Genomic DNA, 21,887 nt, shown 5'->3' with positions numbered 1-21,887 from the left:
CTGGCCATGGAGCCCTTGGCGGCGAGAGTGCGCCAGGATGCGCGGATACGGGGCTTTGTATGGAATACTACTCTGTCGGACAAGATCGCGCTATATGCGGATGATGTCCTCTTTTTCCTTACTGATTTGCAACGCTCGGGCCCACGTGTCTTGGAGATCATGCACCAGTTTGGAGAGGCCTCGGGCTTGTATCTCAACCTCCACAAGTCCACCCTGTGGGTGCTATCAGGAGACCCGGTGACAGACCCTTGGGCCTCAGGACTGCGGATGGCCACGACTGGGCTGAAATACCTCGGAGTATTTCTCTCGGACTCGGCTGACACTGCCTGGGACCGTAACCTGCAGCCCGTCTGGGAACGAGTTCAGTCGGACGTCAAAACTTGGTCTCGAATGCCCCTGACGGTCTTTGGCCGATCTGCCATTTTCAAGATGGTTGCGCTCCCGCGCCTACTCTACCAGTTGCAAAACCATCCGTATCCTATTCCACCTCGGTGGTTTAAACAGGTTAACTCAGTGCTGGGCCGCTTTCTCTGGGCGGGAGGCCCTGCCCGGGTGGCATTGCGCACATGCTTTCTGTCCACCTACTGTGGAGGCCTGGCCACCTCGGATCTGCAGTCGTACTACCAGGCCGCTCACCTCCTTATTCTGAACGAATGGTGGTACTGTGACGGTGGGGACCCGGCCTATGCCCTAGAGCGTGCTTTGATGGGCGATAACTCGCTCCATACCATCCTATACTCACCCCGACTGCGTAACTCACTGCCGAGGGTTACCAGACTCGTGTTTGCTATATGGCGACAGGCCTTGCGCCGCGTGGGCTGGTGGGGCCGACTAACCGCTGAAACACCTTTATGGCGGAACGGCATGCTACCTGAACTCTCTAAATTGCCAGGCTTCGATGGCTGGGATGCGATAGGTATCTCGCAGTTAGGTCAAGTGATGTCTGGTACGTCGCTCAAATCCTTTCAGACCCTCAGTGCCGAATTTGATATGCCCCAATCTCAATTTTTCCGGTACCTACAGTTCCGACATGCACTGACGCCCAGCATTGCCAACCTTGACTCACTCCCTGACTTTAGCCCGATCGAGGCGAAGGTCTTCATGGGAGATCTTGGGGACAAAAAAGTATCGCGCATTTATCAAACCATGGTCACCCACTGCTCCCCTACTCTTCTCTCGCTGAAGGCGACTTGGGAAGTTGATCTCGGCCCCTTGGACGAGGACGACTGGCGAGAGGCCTTGGAATCCCCGAGGGGGGCGGCTATCGCAATGCGATTCCGACTCATCCAATTCAAGATTCTCCATAGGGCATACTATACCCGAGAGCGTCTGTGGAAGGCGGGCCTGATTGGGTCCCCGGAATGTCTGCGGTGTGGGGCTGAGGTGGGTACGCTACTTCATACAATGTGGTCGTGCTCTAGGCTGGTTGGCTTCTGGAGGGGTGTTTGGGGCTGTCTGTCTGAGGTGTTGGGCTGGACCCTCCCCCGTACTCACCGTCTGGGTCTGTTGCACATCCTGGAAGGGGTTGGTGGCAATATTTATAAGCGGCACCTGCTCCTACTGGGGCTGGTGGTGGCTAAAAGGGACCTGGCCCGAGCGTGGAAGAATGTGAGGCCCCCCCCCCTGACTGCATGGAAGGCTGGTATGGACTTCTGTATGGGCCTGGAGAGACCTGTATTTGAGGCGCGAGGATGCCCCCGCAAACACTTTAAGATTTGGAAGAGGTGGGCAGACTATAGAGGTCTGACACTGGACCCTCCAGTGGAGCAGGAAGAGGACCTTTAGCCCCGTACTGGCTGGCAAAGCCCATGTCCACACACATTACCCACGTCATAATCTTACATTGTTACGGTTAGTACACACATGCATGGGGTTCGGGTGGGTTCCAGGGTGGGATCGGGGAGTTGGGTAGGTAGGTAGCGGTATAAGGTGAAGGTGGGGTAACTGTTTTCTGATATCCTTAATTGCATCATCTTCTTGCTTGGACACTTGGTTAACTGCTGTGATTGTATCATAATGTTTGGTGGTGTGGTCCTGATTGTGGGCTGCCACTGTATTTCGTATGCTCATCTTCACCAATAAACTGGTTGTGAAAAAAAAAAATTTGACAAAAAAACACATTTTTCTCACATTTCTGTGGTGGAAAGTTCTGGAATCTGTGTGGATCAACAAATTTCCACCCAACCAGCGTTCCCCCAGGTCTCCCGAAAAGAATGGTACCTCACTTGCGTGGGTAGGCATAGTGGCTGCAACAGGAAACGGTTCAAATCGTACGGTGGTGAATTTACAATACTCAATTGCAAAACAACCTTGATTTTTGGGGGGGGGGGGACCTGAGTTTTTGGCCCGGGGCTCGGTGGTATCCTTTGGAAAGTACCAAACCCAAACAGTTCTGAAAAGTAGACACCCGGGGGAGTTCAGGGAGGTATGGCATGCATAGGTCCCCCAATGTTTTCCTACCCAGAACTCCTTGCAAACCTTAAAATTAGGTAAAAATATCACTTTTCCAAACTTTTTTGCGTGGGATCTCCGTGCCGGCAAAAATGTCCTACCACCCAGCGTTCACCTTGTTCTCCCAAGTAAAAGGATACCTCACTTGTGTGGGTGCCCCAAAGCAGAACAGTCCGAAAATGAATTTTGAAAAAGAAGTATTTAAGTTTTACAAGTTAAGCCCCCCTGCCTTAGTCACAGGCCTTGGGCCCACCCACACAAGTGAGGTATCATTTTACTCGGGAGAACAAGTGAAACGCTGGGTGGTAGGACATTTGTGCCGACACGGAGATCCCACGCAAAAATGTATGGAAAACTGTTTTTTTAACCTAAATTTATGGTTTGCAGGGATTTCTGGGTAGGAAAACATTGGGGGACCCACGCATGCCATACCTCCCTGGACTCCCCCGGGTGTCTAGTTTTCAGAACTGTTTGGGTTTGGTAGTTTCCAAAGATGCCCGCCGAGCCCCGGTCCAAAAACTCAGTCCCCCCCCCCAAAAAAAGAAGGTAATGTTGCTATTGGTTATTGTAATTTCTCCACCGTACGATTTGGACCTTTTCCTGTTGCAGCCACTATGCCTACCCACGCAAGTGAGGTACCATTTTTATCGGGAGACCTGGGGGAACGCTGGGTGGGAGGAAATTTGTGTGAGCCCAGTGATGCCACGCTTTCCCACACAAAAAAAAAGTGTGAAAAAACTGATTTTTTCAGCAAAAATTGATGTTTGCAAGGGATTCTGGGTAAAGGAACGTTGGAGGATCCACGCAAGCCATACCTCCTTGGAAGCCCCCGGGTGTCTACTTTTCAGAAATGTGTGGGTTTAGTAGGTTTCCCTAGATGGCCGTCTAGCACGGGGCCAAAAACCCAGGTAACCCCTCTTGCAAAAGCTGGTGGTATTGACATTCAATACGGCCATCTAGGGAAACCTACCAAACCCACACATTTCTGAAAAGTAGACACCCGGGGGCTTCCAAGGAGGTATGGCTTGCGTGGATCCTCCAACGTTCCTTTACCCAGAATCCCTTGCAAACCTCAATTTTTGCTGAAAAAATCTGTTTTTTCACACTTTTTTTGTGTGGGAAAGCGTGGCGTCACTGGGCTCACACAAATTTCCTCCGACCCAGCGTTCCCCCAGGTCTTCCAATAAAAATGGTACCTCACTTGCGTGGGTAGGCATAGTGGCTGCAACAGGAAACGGTCCAAATCGTACGGTCGAGAATTAAGTTTTCAATTTGAGAGCGTGTGATTCAAGGAAATTGTGACAGACAATTTCAAGTTTGCAGGAGATTGTGGATAAAAATCAACAATAGAATTCACCAGAAAGACATGACCATATACTTCCATGGTTTAACAATAATATCTAAATTTAGTACGTTTTTTATAGCTATAATGTACACCGTAACAGAGTTACTCAAAAGTCAAACATTCAAGCACGGCTAACTATTCCTCAAAGACACACACATACAGGTTGAATTTGGCACGAGGGCGAGTGATGGTTCAGTACATTAAATTTTATTAACAAGATATTTCAAAAAATGAAATGCTCTGTCAATAAATAAATGCATAAAAACCGAACCAGTGACTGGAACTCGTGAGCTGTAAAGCCACGACAAGGCACCAACCGTTTTACAGGCCATTCACGCACCTTTCATACCTGATACAAACCAGACCATTGACACCATCCGGAAGGAACAGCAACACATTACAACAATCACAATAAGAGACAAGGTACACCCTACTTCAGAAAGAGATAAAATACAAACATTACTGCACAGCCATCTAATCCGCAAGCACACACACATTCTGGTTGGATTTGGCACGAGGGTGAGTGATGATTCAGTACATACAATTGTATTCGCAAGTAATTTCACAAAAATGAAATACACTGCGTATAATTGAAAGTATGATAAACTGAACCACTGACTCACAGCTCGTGAGCTGTAAAGCCACGTCAAGGCACCAACCTCTTTACAGGCCATTCATACACCTTTCGTACGTGTGACACATACAAAACATTGCCACCGCCAGCCGCGGACCCATCACATTTCAACACTCACACCAGCAGACAGCGCCATTCAAGGGCCCATCACTTTCACACGCCCACATTTCTGACATTACAACAACACAAAATGATGGACTGCGTGTCACTCAACTAGCAGTGTGTGTAGTGACCAACAGAAAGTAACTACTCACACACCGCCAGCCGAGCGCCAGTCCACCGACACCACCATCCAAGCACCAGACCATGCACACCGCCAGCCAAACACCACTCAGCGCACACCGACAGCCAAATACCACTCCACACACACCACCAGCCAAGCACCACTCCACGCACACCGCAAGCCAAGCACCACTCCACACACACCACTAGCCAAGCACCACTCCATGCACAGACAGCAAAGTACCACTCCACGCACACCACCAACCAAGCGCCACTCCTCACACACCACCAGCCAAGCGCCACTCCACGCACAACATCCAGCCAAGAGCCAATCCGTACACACCGCCAGCCAAGCACCACTCCGTGCACGGACAGCCAAGAACCACTCCACGCACACCATCCAGAAAAGCGCCACTCCACGCACACCGCAAGCCAAGCACCACTCCACATACACCACCAGCCAAGCACCACTCCATGCACAGACAGCCAAGTACCACTCCACGCACACCTCCAGCCAAGCGCCACTCCACACACACCACCAGCCAAGTGCCACTCCACACACACTGCCAGCCAAGCGCCACTCCGTGCACAGACAGCCAAGTACCTCTCCACACACAACATCCAGCCAAGCGCCACTCCACACACACCACCAGCCAAGCTCCAGCCCAGGCACACCACCAGCCAAGCACAAATCCCAACACACCACCAGGCAAGCACAAGACCACGCTCACCGCCAACCAAACAACAGACCACGCACACCGCCAGCCAAGCACCAAGTCCACAGACACCGCCAGCCAAGCACCAGTCCACAGACACCGCCAGCCAAGCGCCAAACCATGCACACCGTCAGACAATGGACACTACACGCAAACCAACATCATACTTTAGTTTTTTTAAAACACAAATAAAAAACAGAAACAAATTGCAAATTGATACAAATCTACTAACAAAACAACTAAATCTAAATACACTACACAAATGCCAACTTTGAAACAGAACAATCAGTTTTAAAGACTAGAGACCAGCCTGTTCACTTTACCACTCATGGATGCTCCCAAAACTTCTTTTGTGTGTGATACATTCTAAAACAAGCAGGCACACACAGCCCAGGGTTAGAAGGACAGTCGGGGCAATACATACGAACCTCCTTCGGCAAACCTCTTCGCCAATTATTATTATTATTCCGAGTTTTGTATAGCGCCTGGTTACCAATAGGCATCCCCGCGCTTATCAGAAAATAACACAGCTACAAGAATGCAAGGATTAAACAGAGAACAAAAAAGTTTTTAAAAGTTTACGAAACCTGAAGAGACTGGCTTCGGAGCGCAGTTGTAAGGGCAGTGAGTTCCACAAGGAGGCCACATTTATTGAAAACCTTCTGCCCCCAGTTCTTGCCTTTTTCACCCTGCCAACCTGAAGGAGATGTTGGTGGTCAGAGCGGAGGGAACGAGAGGCCTTATAGGGCTGGACCATCTCCTCAAGAATAGGTGGACCCACCCCGTGCAGGACTTTGTGGGCGATGCAGAGTGACTTGAATTTCACCCGGTCCTTCACAGGGAGCCAGTGCAGTGCCCTCAACGCCGGGCGGGCAGATTGCCTCCTAGGGAGACCCGTCAAAAGCCTGGCAGCCGCGTTCTGCACTTGCTGCAGTCTGTTCAGGGTAGATTCAGGTGCGCCCAGGAAAAGCGCATTGCTGAAATCAAGCTGCGAGATGATAAGTCCCTGGATGAGAAGCCTTCGAGTGGCCACTGGGAGCAGGGGCAGAATCTTCTGGGCTGAACGGAGCAGGCCAAAGCACACGCCAGCAGTCTTTTTGGCATGGGTTTTAAATGATAGGTCCTGCTCCAGCCATACCCCCAAGCTCTTGATCTCCTGCTTGGGGGGGGGGCATCGGTCCCAAACAGTCTGGCCAGCTGCTGGGGGGCAAAGATGGAGAGGAGTTTCCCAGCAGCATCAGTTCCGTTTTGGAGCCATTTAACTTTAGGGCTGAGCTGCACATCCACGTGTAGATCTTTTCAAGACACGTGTGCAGCCGGTCGGGATGGTACGCCGACTGGGAGAGGCCTACCACCAGCTGGGTATCATCAGCGTAACTGATGATTTTGATACCCAGCGGCCGTACCACATTCTCCAGGGGGGCCATGTAAACGTTGAATAGGGTAGGGCTCAATGAAGAGCCCTGTGGCACACCACACTGGAGGTAGAAGATGATTTTTCCTGGCCTTCCCACACCTCAAATGTACGACCTTCCAGGAAGGAGGCGAACCATTTGAGGGCCAAACCCGTGACCCCCACCCCTGACAGCCGTTGGAGAAGCACCTGATGGTCCACGGTGTCAAAAGCAGCGCTGAGGTCCAGGAGGATCACTGCCACTGATCCCCCCGAATCCAGCATGCTCCTCGCATTCTCCACGACCGCCAGCAGGGCGGTGTCGGTCCCCTGACCGGGCCGAAAACCCGTTTGGGAGTCGCCCAGGAGGGAATTGGCTTCCAAGAAGTTGGAGAGGCGGCTATTCACCAACCTCTCAGCCACCTTACTGATACCCGGCAGCAAAGAGATAGGCCGAAAGTTGGCGAGATCGGCGGGATCGAGGTTAGGCTTTTTCAAAAGAGCCTTAACCACCGCCCCTTTCCAACTGGGGGGGACCACCCCATGGGCGAGAGACAGGTTTATCAAGTCTGTAGCAGGGCCAACGATAGTAGATGACACCTGTTTAAGATATTTAATAGGTGCTGGGTCTTTCGGGGAGCCACTCTTCATAGATCCCAGCACCGACAGGACTTCCTCCTTAGTAACTGGACCAAGGGAAGCCAACTCCGCCAATGGTGACTCAGGGTGGGAGCTGGGATTGTCCTCCAAAGAGGAGATCTCACCTAGCCGGGGAAGGGAAGCCAGTATGTTGTCGATTTTACTTTTAAAATACGAGGCCAGTTCTGTGCATTTTTTGCGAGGGTCCTCGTGGAAAACCTGAGGGTCGGGGGCATTGAGTAGCTCCTTAATGACCCTAAATGACTCTTTGGAAGAGTTGGCCGCAGAGCCAATGCGCTCTTCGAAGAATCCTGATTTTGCCACCCGAATAGCGGATTTGTACCTGCTTAGGGCCGCACGATATTCTTTACGATTCGCCTCACTCCAGTCTCTCCTCCAGGACCGCTCTAGCCTCTTACATCCTTTCCTCAGAGTTCTTAATTCTGATGAATACCAAGGTGCCGAGCCCACTCTCTTCCCCCTCGTAAGTTGTTTCTTTTTGGGTAGGAGAGTGTCTAGAGAATCCACGAGCCAGGTGTGGAAGTTCGCGTCAGCGACTATCCTGTTGGCTCCCTGAGAGGGCTGCGTGGCCTCCAAGTGTGCCGCCCAGGTGTCAACTGGGAGCCTCGACCAGGCTCTCTCCAGGGTGTGAACCCGTGGGACCTCCGCAGCTCGGCTGTTGAATTGCCATAACAGACTCTACATCTCCGTCTGGGAAAGTCTTTTGAGGTTGTAGGAGGATTTTGACCAGGAAAGTGGCGATCTTCCAATCTGGCAACATCCTCCACCACTCCAACTCTAGGAACACTTGCCTGTTCCACTAAAACAAGGCTGCCTACTACAGACTCCTGAAACTTCACAAAAGTCATCTTTGACTGAGGACAAGATTGCTGGAACACAACAAAAGCATTAAAGGTTGCCAAGTGGAAAAGATGGATAGCCAACTTCTTGTACCAAATGTAAGACTTACGAAGAGCAGCATACGGTTCCAACCTCTGATCTACTCTGTCAACACCACCCATGTGCCTATTATAGTCCATAATGCACACAGGTTTGTGCACTTCTGCAACCTGACCCCAAATAGTCAACGCTTCAGCGCTTTCATCATGTATGGAAGTCAACATGTAGACATCTCTCCTGTCTGAAAACTTCACAGCTAAAAGCTCCTCACAATGCAATGCACTGCACTGTCCCCGAGCAAGCTTTTTACAAACAAGTTCTTTTGGAAAACCTTTACGGTTACAGCGGATTGTGCCACAAGCAACAGTGTCCACTTTGGCCAATTCCCTGAACAACCGCACACCAGTGTAGAAGTTATCTACATATAAATGATGGCCTTTGTTAAAAAATCCTCTACCAAGTTCCCACACAATTTTCTCAGTTACTCCAAAAGTGGACGGACAACCAGGGGGGTTAATCCTGGATTCCATACCGGTGTACACCCTGAAATATCCAGTCTCACTGTCACACAGCATATAAAGCTTAATTCCATAGCGTGCCCTCTTACTAGGAATGTATTGCCTAAATACCAAGCGGCCCTTGAACAACACTGCAATTTCTCTCCCAGGATAAAAGATCTCAGAAAATCGATCAACAAAATGATCAAGGACAGGCCGAATCTTGAAAAGACGGTCACAATCAGGGTGATCTCGTGGAAAAGCATCACCATTGTCAACAAAATACATCATCCGAAGCAGAAGCAAATACCTATCACGACTCATGACTGCCGGAAATATAGCTGTTGCCATCAAGGGACTAGTAGACCAATATGAAGCCAATGATGGTTTCCTAAGCAAGCCCATCAAAAAAGTTAAACCTAAAAACTTTTTCATCTCCTCCAAATTTGTGGGAGTCCACCGGTTAGCTCGAGCATGGGGCTTAAGGATGGCACTGTTCTCCCTCAAAAACTGTTCTGCATACAAATTAGTCTGCTCTACGATCTCTGCCAAAAACACATCATCCATGAACAACTTGAAAAAATCAAATGGCAAAAAGTTTTCAGTATTCACCCTACACCCTGGAACACCAGTAAATTCAGGCAATGCCGGCTGCACCATGCCTGGGGCAACCCAGAGGTCAGAACTGTCATTGACAAGTCTCCCAGCCTCAGGCTGCCGCCCAGCTGCCTCTTGTCGTCCCACTACACCAACTGGAAGTCTAGGAGCCCCAGGCTGCCGCCCAGCTGCCTCCCGCCGCACTACACCAACGTGAAGTCTAGCAGCCCCACGCTGCACCACAGATGTCTCTTGCCGCACTATCGGCACATCAAGGTCCTCCTCTACCACAAGCACTTTATCCACACCAAAAATAGCTTCATCAGCACTCAGGGTATCTTCATCATCAGACGATGCCATGCGCAGAGAAAACTCACTACCAGAATCTTCACCTCCCATCTCTGCCTCAGAATCAGAGTCACTCTCAGCACCATGGTCAGAGGAAGAATCAAAAAGCATTCCAACAACTTGCTGAGCGGTAATCCGGCGGCTAGCCATTATCCTTACAAATAAAGGAGTCTGCACAAACAACTCAACAACCCCAACACTGTGCAAAGTAAGTTACAAAATGGAAGCCTTTATCACAAATATCTATATTTAGAAAAAATATACAATTCACTTACAAGAGACAACTACACTCACCAGCACCTACTCTGCAAAGACACAGCAAAGAGGCAACAATATCCCACTAGAAAGAAGAAAAAAAAACGTACATCTACAGAAGGACACATCAAAAACAAATGCGAAACATGTTTTATAATCACAACAAACAGAAACCAAACATATTCGTATTACTACACACTTTGCAAAAAAAACCCAATTACATTACAATTGAACAAAAAAGAGGTCTCTTACCAAACACATGCAACTACAGAAACAGCAGAACAACAGAACCACCAGTAACGGAACCGCACACTGCAACACTCTAAAGAGAAAAAAAACAATACACATTAGAAGAAACAAAAACAACACACATTACAACAGGCTATGTCACAGGGTATGTCACAAACGGGGTGTCTGTCCCCAAGGGGGGAAGATTATAAATCGTTATAAACGTGGGCCCCCTGGAAGCAACCCTATGGAGGGCAGAGAGGCCAAATAAAGACACGGCAGAACATACTTTTGAAAACAAATGGGCCCAAGGAAGCAACCCTTTAAGGGGTCGCTCCCTATAAAAAAAAACCCTGGAGTCTAGTGGGCTTTTCTATCCCCCCCTGGGTCCAGAAACAGTAAAAAAAAACAGTCGATCTGCCCCCGGGGGGGTAGAACAGTCTACAATATTTATAATGCCCCCTGGAAGAGACCCTTGCCCAAGGGGTCACTTCCTTTATAAATATAATCCAATCCCTGGTGTCTAGTGGGCTTTTCTGCCCCACCTGGGTCCAGATGCGGCCCAAATAAACGGCCGATCTGCCCCCAGGGGGGGCAGAAAAGTATAAAAAAAATTAGGGCCACTAGGAAGCGACCCTTCCCCAAGGGGTCGCTTCCTTTTCAAAAACAAACAAATCCCTGGTGACTAGTGGGCTTTTCTGCCCCCCCTGGGTGCAGATCGGCCGAAAAAACGGCCGATCTGCCCCAGGGGGGGGGCAGAAAAGTCTGAAAAATAATTTATCCCCCTAAGGAAGCGACCCATGCCCAAGGGGTCGCTTCCTTTATAAATATAAATAAATCCCTGGTGTCTAGTGGGCTTTTCTGCCCCCCCCCGGGTCCAGATGCGGCCCAAAAAACGGCTGATCTGCCCCCAGGGGGTCAGAAAAGTCTAAAAAATAAATATGGCCCACTAGGAAGCGACCCTTCCCCAAGGGGTCGCTTCCTTTGCAAATGTAAATAAATCCCTGGTGTCTAGTGGGCTTTTCTGCCCCCCCCTGGGTGCAGATCGGCCAAAAAAACGGCCGATCTGCTCCAGGGGGGGCAGAAAAGTCTGAAAAATTATTTGCCCCAAAATGGAAGCGACCCTTGCCCAAGGGGTCGCTTCCAGCACACAACAAACACAATCCCTGGTGTCTAGTGGGGCATTCCTGGTGCACGATCGCGACGCTGTGCGCGATCGTGCACCAGGAATGCCCTGCATTGGGACATCAGGGGAGAGGAAACACAGTTTCCTCCCCCCGATGCCTCAAGGCACCGATAACCGCCCCCCCCGCCCCACCGGAGCACCAAAAACGCACCTGTATGCTGGACGTGCTGGAAACAAATGGCTTCCAGCGCGTCCAGCGCTTCCTGATGACGTCGGTGCGCGCTGTGCGCGCTGACGTCACCAGGAAGCGTGGGGGGGCCAGGGGGTCGCAGCGGAAAGTCTTCCGCTGGCACCCCTGCAAAAACAACAAAAATCGCTGCACAAGGGGGGGAGCGCCAGCGCTCCCCCCCAGGGCTGTACTGATGACGGAGCGGTTCCGTCATCAGCACAGCCCAACCGATGCTGATGACGGAACCGCTCCGTCATCAGCATCGAAGGGGTTAAATGCAAGTAATCAATTTGAGATTCCTTAAATGCAAGTAATCGCAATTTAGCGAATTCTTAATTTGCGATTTTTGCATTTGGGATAATGCATCCCAAATGCAAAAATACCGGTCGCAAAGGGGCAGATTCTAAGAATCGGCCCCTTTGCGAGCGGATTTTACCTTGATGCTTCTGGGCCTAAGAGCCTTATTACATAACGTGAGCACTGAAAGTGCACATTTAAGACCCTTATTTATTTACAATTTTAAGTACTGCTTGCATTTATTATGTGTTCATGCTGTTCACACTGATAAGGGACCTCTCAGCTCCCATTTCCCTGTTAGATGTAATATTCAGAGAACCTTCTTCCCCATCATCTGGAACTGAACCCCACCCTCAATGTTTCTTCGCTAGGTCTGCGATGTACAAGTTCTGATATATGGAAGCACACATTCAACATGCTGTGTCATATGTAGGTAGTGGAAGGAGAGTACAAAACGGAATGTCGTAGGATTAAGCCTGCATAGATCTAAGTGGGTTGTTTTACGTAACAATGCGGGGAAATACTTTGCATGCCTTTACAGTGCATTTTTTACCCCACATTATTTTAGGACACGTATGCTTTTACAACTCATGTAATTACGATGCATTATTTACATATATTAAACAAATATTTGTGGGGGAAGACCCCCAACTTACCTTAAAAGCGTGGTGAAGGCATGCGTTGCAAAGGCATATATGTGGTAAAAACATTCATAGTAAAACATTGTGTGGTAAAGGCACAGCATGGGGAAAATCTCGTAAAGGCTGTATCGCCTCTAAGCGGTGTCTGATGCTTTTAAGCAGGCAGTGACTGCTTGATCTCTCTGTCCTTCCTCTCTGCACAGGTCACTTCCGTAAGTTTTCTGCACTCCGAGAACTGGAGCTTTCTATGAACCGGATCCAGAATCTCAAAGTTGCTGCTGGAGACTTTCCCCACCTTGAAGTGAGTGCCAGATATCCTTCCCTGCAGCAAGTTTTGTTTTTCTTGTTATTGAATTTTCTTTTCTGTTGATAAATGCAGTGTTGTACATGGCTTCCAAAGGAAGCCTTTATCGTGAACAACCGGATCGAAATCCGGTTATTCACTTAAGTGACTGTACAAAAGGGGTTAGCCAGGAAGGTTAACCACTGTTCTGATGTCACAAGGGTAAGCACTCACTTCCCATTTGTTCTGCTGCCTTGCTTGGCTTCCATTCTCACCATCTTGTTATTCTACTGTGAACATCCAAATGTCAGAGGTGTCATATAGCATCAGCCCGTTCTCACTCCCACCATCTACACTCAATAGGATACTATTTTGTGAAATGCAGTGATGTCCTTTTACTAGTTCTGGACACATCAAAATACAATCTACTCTCTTGAATGCGGTTTGTGTGACCAGGCAAAATGTAGTAATAGCTGTGAGTCGTATCAGGAATATTGGCTGTCCTTCAACTTAAGACCCTCAGAATGAGTGATTTTGGTATTCCGATTCTGTGGAAACTTGAGTTTCTGCAAGAATCAGAATTACACATTTGTTTATGGGAATACGTGTGAGAAGTTGGGCTGATATGTGATGTCCACTATTCTAGTGGGCACCCTGTATCAGTCCAAACAACCCTTATGATGGTGGTTGTAAAGTCAACCTTATAGACCAGCTATCCTAGTTGTAGCATGGACAAAGCAGTCTTAGGCTAATACTTCAGAGAGCATGTGAAGCCAATTGTTTTACCAATAATAACCCCTTGAATACCAAACGAAAGGACACCACACAAGGTATATATCAAATATATATGTATTTATTACTAACACAACCCCTCTGCGCTCTTTATGAGGTCAGAGTTCGAGATACAGCACAAGTGACTCAATAAGCATACTATAAGTTGCACAAATACAATTCTGCCCTAGGGGCCTCACGAACCATATACTAAGTAAGTGGTATAAGAACCACTTCAGGACAAGTGAATAGGCCTGGGGCCTAGGGGATCGCTGGGACTACACTGAGTAGCCAAAGGTTAGGAAGCAGGAGTCCTACAGGATGCGTGTGCTGTGTCTAAACACACACGCGGGTTCTCATAGACTTTCAATGGGAACTTAAAGTTAACAAAGTAGTTGATTTTGGACACTTCCAGGTGGACTACAGGAAAACCCAGTTAAAGTAGGACACTTGGATAGTTATTACCCACGGGACCACCGGAGTACTTGAGTTACCTCACCCAGGGAAGCCGGGTGCATAGGTGTTCTTTCGTGTCTGGTTTCATCATCGAATCCTATGGAGAACTGCACAAAGATTCTGCAGGCGACCAGGAGGAAGATGTCAGGTTGGATCCAAGGGTGGATTGAGGCAGCGAAGAACCTGAAAGCAGAGGGTACAGAGTCTGGGTCACTAGCCAGTGACCAGGAAGGAACCAGGCGATGTCGGGCTGCAAACAGGTGAAGAAGTGAAGCTTGTCTCTGCAGTCACGTGGACCAGGAGGCGTCGACGATGACCAGGAGCTGGATATGAACTGTCCCATGAAGGACCTCACTGTTGGCGGTGTCGGCTTCCGGATTGGGGTCAACAAGCCTTGGCAAAGGCAACCCACGCAGGAAGGGAAGATCGGCTTCTGTTCAGACCAGCAAGGTCTGGGGAGATTCCCCTTTACATGAAAGCAGGAGCAACCCCGGAGCAACCAGGCGGTTTTGTTTCTTAAAGATGTCTTCAGGAGGGCCACTAGCCAGCGGGCTAGCAACCGCGAAGACGTGTCGAGGAGAAATGCAAGAGCAGGCCCCACGCGGCACTCGTGGAGTGTGGAGAGCTGAGCTTCGGTGCACTTACAGCTCAGGGTTGGGGCTTCTCAAGTCCCAATGCACAACTTCGAGGACGCCTTAGAAGCTGCACAGTTAGCAAAAAGCAGTTACTGCAGGTAGTCCGGTCCCACGTCTCTCGTGTCCGCCACGGGTCTCAGCTTTGATGTGGGTCGGGGTCAGAGAAGTCTGGAAGTCCAGAGGCTGCGTCGCTAAGTCTTCCGGCTTCGGCGGGAGCGTCGACAAAGCAAACCGGCAAGTCACTGAGGGTGCCTGTTAGCACAGTGTGGTCACTCCTTGACCACGAGGGAGATTCTTCAGTCTTCTAGTTGCAGTAGAATGTCGAAGGTCCAGAGTTTTGTTTCAGAGTTTTAGTTCAGGATAATCTAAAGTCTCTAGAGTCAGCTCCTAGCTTTATACTAATCTAAGGGGCTGGATTACCTGCTAGGTGCTTCCTATGGGTGGAACCTGGGAAGGGGGTGGTTACAGCCCTTTACCTTTGTCCAGTTTCGCGCCAGAACTGGGGCTGGAGTGCCCCAGCAACTGGTTTGAACCGGGCTATGCGTGGAGCACCTTGTGTGCCCCAGGCAGTGTCTCATTTCATTCAACCCACCCTGCCCCAATACACTATAGCCTGTCTGGGGAGGTGCTAGAACCTCCCAAGGCGGGAAATCTACTGTCCAGGCCTCCCTCGCTGGAAGGGCTCCCAGCTGCAGGAGGTCAGACTTGTGTCTGTGGCAGCAGCATCCATTTTGTGATGCTGAGGCTCTGTTTAACTTTAACCGGGTAAAGCTACAACTACATGTCTTCTCCCTCTAGAAGGGTGGAATGCTACCCCTGTCACCAGAACTGGTGAGGGGGTAGTATTTCAAAGCGTATGACTCCTTACACGACATGTTTTGATAAAGCCAAATCAAAGTTAGCATTAACCGCGAGGATTATAATGCACTTAAGAGTATATGATATGGCTATATCATAGAACAGCTATAAGGACATGGTTCCGAAAGCTGTAGACAGGCTCAGCTCATGCTAGAGCACCATCTCACATATAACCAAGCACTCTGCCTTCAGGATTCTCAGGGCCTGCCATAGCAGTGACTTATAGGTATATATGTGTCTATATGTAATGGTAGGTATAGGGATACTATACCTAAGCAAGGGTTGATTACACGACCTTGCCCCAGCTGAGTAATCAGCTAGTTGTGTCAATGTGGATGGCCAGCCAGGGGTGGCATAATACATGCTGCAGCCCCTGGTAGGCCTTGGATGCACCTATGCCCTGGGTACCTATGGTACACTATACAGGGGCTCACAAAGGTGACCCAATACCCAATTAGGTATGTACCTAAAGTACATGGTATGAATTTAGAGACAGAACAGCTGGGCTGTGGGTCTGATTAGCAGGCCCACAGCCACACTAAAGTCGAGAAACCAGTATATCAGAGCAAAAAGTGGGGGTGACCATAGGAAACAGACCCTACTCTCCTACAACGTGGTTTTGGGCTTTTGCGGCACAGATATTCCACTAGGAAATTGAGACAAAATGTGTGTGGGAAGATCAATATGAGGGAATAAATGTGCAAATCCCAAAGTTATTGACTGTTCCTAAAATCAAATCTTGCTTTACTGTAGTAACACTGTAACCCTGGAATTACTGTGCCATTGGAATCTGTAATTCCAGGTGAGGAATGGGGGGGATTGATGTTGCAAAAGTGCATTCATTCCACATCCGTTGTAGAATATACCTAATGTGATGGATTCTTTGTTTTTATGTATTTTAGATTCTGGACCTTTCCTACAATAACCTCTTAGCTGATGATGTCCTAGCGCTTGGAACTCTCCCTCGTCTGAGAGTCCTGCACTTGACAGGAAATGGTCTCACTCACCTTCCTCCGGACATGGCCGTCTCAGAGCTGTAAGTAGACCACAGATCCATGTGTGGCGCAGTCCTTAAGATTCTCCAAACCAGCCCTGAAAAATTCTGCTGGCAAAAAAAGATCTTTTACAATTTATTATTTTTGTAAGGTGCACACCGTGAGCTGATTTCACGTGTGTCGTACTGCCTACCTGGATCCTCTCTGGGTGCACGACACCCCGGTGCTTTGATAAACAGACATGTCTTCAGTAAACTATTGCATTCATGGTGATCACCAATTCACTGGAGGGCTTTGAGCAACTCATTTCAGAAAGGAACCCCCGACTTGGAAAAGCCTACTCTCTATGATCCTTTGTCCATACCTCTCAATAATCCTAACAAAACACATTCAAGTCAGTTCTTTGTGAAGTCTCTTCAAAGATCTGGAGATTTAATCTCTTTTATGTTGCTCAAAAATAGTTGTGACTATGTTCTGCGTGCATGTTTGTGTGTGTCTACCTAAGGATATGTACGTTAGTGACATAAAGCTGGAGATGGCCCATTGTGACAAAATTGTTGATCTGTGTGGCCATCTAACAAAAGAACCGCTTTTGATAAGTTTAGTGTTTTCACAATAGGTTGTGATCAAAATAAACACAGCAGATTGTGAACACTGGGGCATTTATTAGAGAGTGCTCAGCATAACACTTCACTTAAAGGGGATTGAGGAAGCATTGAGCATCACTAGCTGAAGAACCTTCCTTTTTACCCCAATCAGATGCTAGCCAAGGATAACACATGAGCAATCGGCCCGTCCCACCACCCACCGAATCTCAAGCCGCATCGCTAGATGGGTATCATTGGGGTTCCTCTGATGCTCCTGATTATACACCTAGAGGAGAAGCATGAGCCATTGAAAAAGAATAGAGCGATTTCTGTGCCTTGTGGATCACAACAGTATAGGACCCTGAACTAAGAGATCAAATCCTACACAGAACACACGTGATAGTGTACCAGAGCGAAGGCTAAACAGGGCTTTGTGTTGCTACCAAGTCTCGGGGCCTGATCCATTCTTTCTAATAGGGTCTGGTGCTCCATCATGTTAAAGGCCACTAGTACATCTGGTAAAATTAGCACTGCTGGCTACTGACAATCTTCTATTACTGCAACTTTGCTTTTATGTCCATAGGGCTTTCTTAATGTCATCCCTTGCCAGGAAGCACCGCCCCTTAAAACACCTCTCATCAGTTTTAGAAACAATTGGTAAATTTTATATTGGCTCGCAGTTTGTTTGCTTATCTAGTGAAGAGCTCTGCTTTTTGACCAGAAGAGTCACAATTACATGGTTCAAACTCAAGGCATCTTTCCCTACAAAGAAGTACTTATAGTTTTGTCAATTACTGGAGCTTATGCTGGAGCAATACACTACATTATAGCAGCTGGACCCACATGTAAATTAGATCTGAACGTGCTTCTTTTGAGAATCAAACCTGAATATAGGAGACCGTAACATGGATAGTGTAGATATATTATAGAAGAGCTTAGAATCATCTGCATGTTCATGATTTGTTATGGCGCAGCTACTTTTAACAGGGGAATTTCACTAGGTTTTAAGCGTTGGTTTGTGACTATGATGTCTTATCTATTTATGTTTTGTTAGGGATTATTTGTTTTCGTATGATACGCTAGGGATCTTTTGAAGCTGTTTCAGTGTCTCAGTTGTTTTGAGTGCATGTCAATGGGTGTTCTCAGTGGGATAGGAATGTTTGCCTACCCTGAGTGCCTAATTACATGTGAATGTGGTATCCTGACTTCTATTATAGCCCTAGTTTCACATTAGCATGTGAGCAGAGCCAATGTGAGGTCCAGAACCTGTCATATGTCTTAAAGGGGCACTCTAGGTATGCTCTCATAGTGTGCAGAGGACGACTATCCCTGACATAGGTGTGGCACATAAAGCAATGGTGGCAGTGTGCCGTGTTGTGTGATTTATAGTGTGACCAGACCTTTTTTATCTTTGTCAGTGAGAATCTGGCGTACTGACCCCTCTTAAGTAAACTTCTGCTACGAAGTGTACTCTTGAACCACGTATTGACATCATGTGTATGTCAAGTCCATGTGCAGTGAGTCTGTGATACATGTCTAGCAGTAGGACTCTATGGGCCCGATTCACAAAGGTAATCTTAGAATAAACGTCTAAGTTTAGACCTGTAGTCTAAGTTTAGACCAAAAATCTAACTTAACCCCTTCCGTGCTCCCGTCGGGCGATGGCCGACGGGAGCACTACCCCGCTGGTGCTGCCGTCGGCCAATGGCCGACGGAGCCCCGCCCACTCTTTAGAACGCCCGCACCACGGCGGAACAACGCTGCGGTTAAGGCGTTAACTAGAAGTAAAGTTAGACTTTTGGTCTAATCTTAGACTTCAGATCTAAACTTAGACTTTTGTTCTAAGTTTACCTTTCTGAATCAGGCCTTGTATTTGTGCGTCTGTGTGAGCCTGAGTGTTGAAACCATTGGGATCCTTTTCAGATGTCCCAGCATACCGTGGCACCAGATGGAGGATAAGGACAGCTTTCCCAGACAGTGCATTCCTGTGTCCGGATGGTGGAGCTCCAGATACTGTAGTGTGAAGACTGGATGGATTGTAGCTGTGAAGGGTGGGACTGCGGTTTGTGTTGTCAAAGATTGAAGTGTTTCTAGGTCAGGCAGCTTTGTCAGACACTGGAAGTGTATTGTCTGCATTCCTGTGGCTGGAGGGTGAAGATCCAGACACTGAAGTGAGGAGAATGGAGGCAGGGATACATTTAGATATTCCATGAAGTCTTTGGGCCATATGTAGGTAAATTCCAAATACCGACTCCGTAATACCGATTCATACCGAATCGGTATTAAGAATGAGGTAAACGTGATGTAGGTAAATATTCGTTAAACATTACCGATTCGTTCCTAATCGGTATTAAATACCGATTGTGACCAGATCGGTAATAAAAATGCATACCGAAAGGCTAATACCGATTCGATGTTACCGAATCCACACCCAAAATCGGAAATACCGAATCGGTAATTCGAAAAACAGCGTTTTGGTGAATCAGCCAATCCTGATACACCCATTTACTTCCCAAACAGGAAGTTGCCACACCCAGCCAGGTGCACAGGGCCTGGAGCTCACTGTGAGGCAGACAGGCAGGCAGGAGAGCTGAGGAGGCAGCAGCAACATAGACCAGAAAAAGAAAAGAGAAGAAAAACAGAACAAGCATTGCAATGGCAAGCCAGGACAAGGAGAAGGAGGGAGGTGATAGAAAAAGAAAACTCAAGTTCAGCGACAAGGAGCTTGAGATCCTGATTGAGGAAGTCACCCAAGGGGGGCGTGGCTTGGACGCCGATCGGGATGGCGGCGTGAGCTCGCAGCTCCGCGCGGAATCCCGCTAATTCTCCTGTTTTCGGGACCCTAGGCGACCCGAAGACGACGTTCCTGCCCTCTGAAGTGTAAGGGGACAGCTGGGCGCAATCGGAGAGTCGCTGGGGGACTGCTGGCCCCGAGAAGGTCGAGAGAGGAGGCGGACGAGGTGTTGCCGAGGGTGAGAAGAAAATGGCGGCGAGGAGGTCGGACGGTCCCGAACTTCAGCCCTGAGCCAAGTTGTCGCCGAGTGGCAAGAGATCTTGTGACGCAGCACCCTGGCATGGCGGCGATCGGGGGGCCGATGCCCGGGAGTCGCGAGGGGGACTCAGCGACATCAACTCGGCTGAGTGAGAGTCCCTCCCCGGAGCCTGATCAGGAACAGCGGCTGAACCGGCGTTTGGATGCCATCCTTGATGCGATCACCTCCACTAAGGAAGCATTGCACAATGACATTGCCCAAGTGGCCACGGGCCTGGGGCTGCTACGCGCGGATCACGCGAAGCTGGCAGACAGGGTCAAGGACCATGACCAGCTGTTGCTGGACCTGAAGCCATCGGTGGTGACCGCGGAGCACAGGATCACGGACATTCTGGCCCGACTGGACTCACTGGAGCGGAGGGCGGAGGATGCCGAAGGCCGCAATAGACGGAACAACGTGCGGGTCGTAGGCCTGCCGGAACGGATCGAGGGGGAGGATGCGGTGGCCTACATGGAGAACTGGTTCCGCACTGTGGTGGCACCGGAGGGGCTTACTCCTTTTTTCACTCTGGAGCGAGCCCACCGGGTGCCTGCTCGCCCGCCGGGGCTTGGCCGCCCCCCCCGACCGATGGTGGTGCGGCTCCTTCACTACAAGGACCGGGATCTTCTCATCCAGCGGGCCAGGATGTCGGGCCCGTATGAGGTGGAGAACAGTAAGGTAACGATCTTTCCGGACTATACTCAAACGGTCCAGAAGAACAGGGCATCGTTCCTCGCTGTGAAGAAGGAGCTCAGGGAGGAAGGCATCCAGTACTCCTTGCTCTACCCGGCCAAGCTGCGGATCATTATGGACGGCACTACGCACTTTTTCCAGACTCCGGACGAAGTTTGGCAATGGCTCGAGTCATATAGAGCGGGGACGGACAGATCACATCAGAGTAGGCGAGACCAACCCAAGCAGCCCCGGGTGAGGCAGTCACAACGCATCAGATCCCGCAACAGGCGTCAGCGGGAGAAACGGGAGGCTCAAATGGCGGCGGAGAAGAGGGATGCGCTCGCAGCGACGGCGGCCATTACAGGGTCGCAACAGGACAGTGAACGAGCAGGAACGGACTCGGGAGGGGAAGGCAGCAGAACAGGAGAGGAACTTTCAGAGGCAGAAAGCTCGAAGGGGCCGATAGTAACCCCACAGACATCGGATGGTATTTTCTGCGGCTGAGATTGAAATGGGACTAGATCGGGGCTTCATGGTAGGGTGATATCCTGTTGATGGAGGGCGGGTTGCCGGGAGGGGGAGTTGTGTGCTTGGAGGGGATGAAGGTGCGGGGTGCGGGCTCCGCTAGCTGGGGTCGGCGGCGACTCACCCCCCTTGGGCCCTTAAGGTCGACTGTGGTGGAGACCACAGGGTAAGAGTGTGAGAAGTTGGTTCAAGGTTTGGATGGGGGCGGCCATTGGGTTCGTGTGCTCTGTCCTGGGGTGTGGGGTTTGGGAAATGTTTCAGTTTTGGGAATGTTCGGGGGGGGGGGCAACTGCAATGGGGGGGCCATGGACCTTTGTTATTTGATTTGGACTGTACGAAGTTGGAATGGGGACATTACCTAACTTGAAATGCCTAACGTGGAATGTCCGGGGGCTGCGGACCATGGTGAAACGTCACAAAGTCCATGCATATCTGGTACGCAGGGGGGTTCAGATTGCTATGCTCCAGGAGACTCATCTCACCAAAAAAGAGTGCGCTGCCTTGCAGAAAAGATGGCGGGGCCAGGTGTTTGGCACCACTTATTCAGCGTAT

The 21,887-nt window shown here is 49.4% G+C and overlaps 1 protein-coding gene across 1 annotated transcript in view; it reads left to right on the top strand.

Moving 5' to 3' along the window:
- XRRA1 (X-ray radiation resistance associated 1) overlaps window positions 1–21,887 on the top strand; it is a 364,268-nt gene that overhangs the window by 78,304 nt on the left and 264,077 nt on the right. Inside the window, exons 6-7 of the mRNA XM_086933240.1 lie at window positions 12,722–12,819; window positions 16,424–16,557. Coding sequence (XP_086789366.1) covers window positions 12,722–12,819; window positions 16,424–16,557 — 232 coding nt within the window. The remainder of the gene's footprint in view (window positions 1–12,721; window positions 12,820–16,423; window positions 16,558–21,887) is intronic.

This window comes from Lissotriton vulgaris, chromosome 8 (assembly GCF_964263255.1).
Source record: "Lissotriton vulgaris chromosome 8, aLisVul1.2, whole genome shotgun sequence".
Classification (NCBI taxonomy): Eukaryota; Metazoa; Chordata; class Amphibia; order Caudata; family Salamandridae; genus Lissotriton; species Lissotriton vulgaris.
This window is presented reverse-complemented; position numbering and strand designations above follow the sequence as displayed.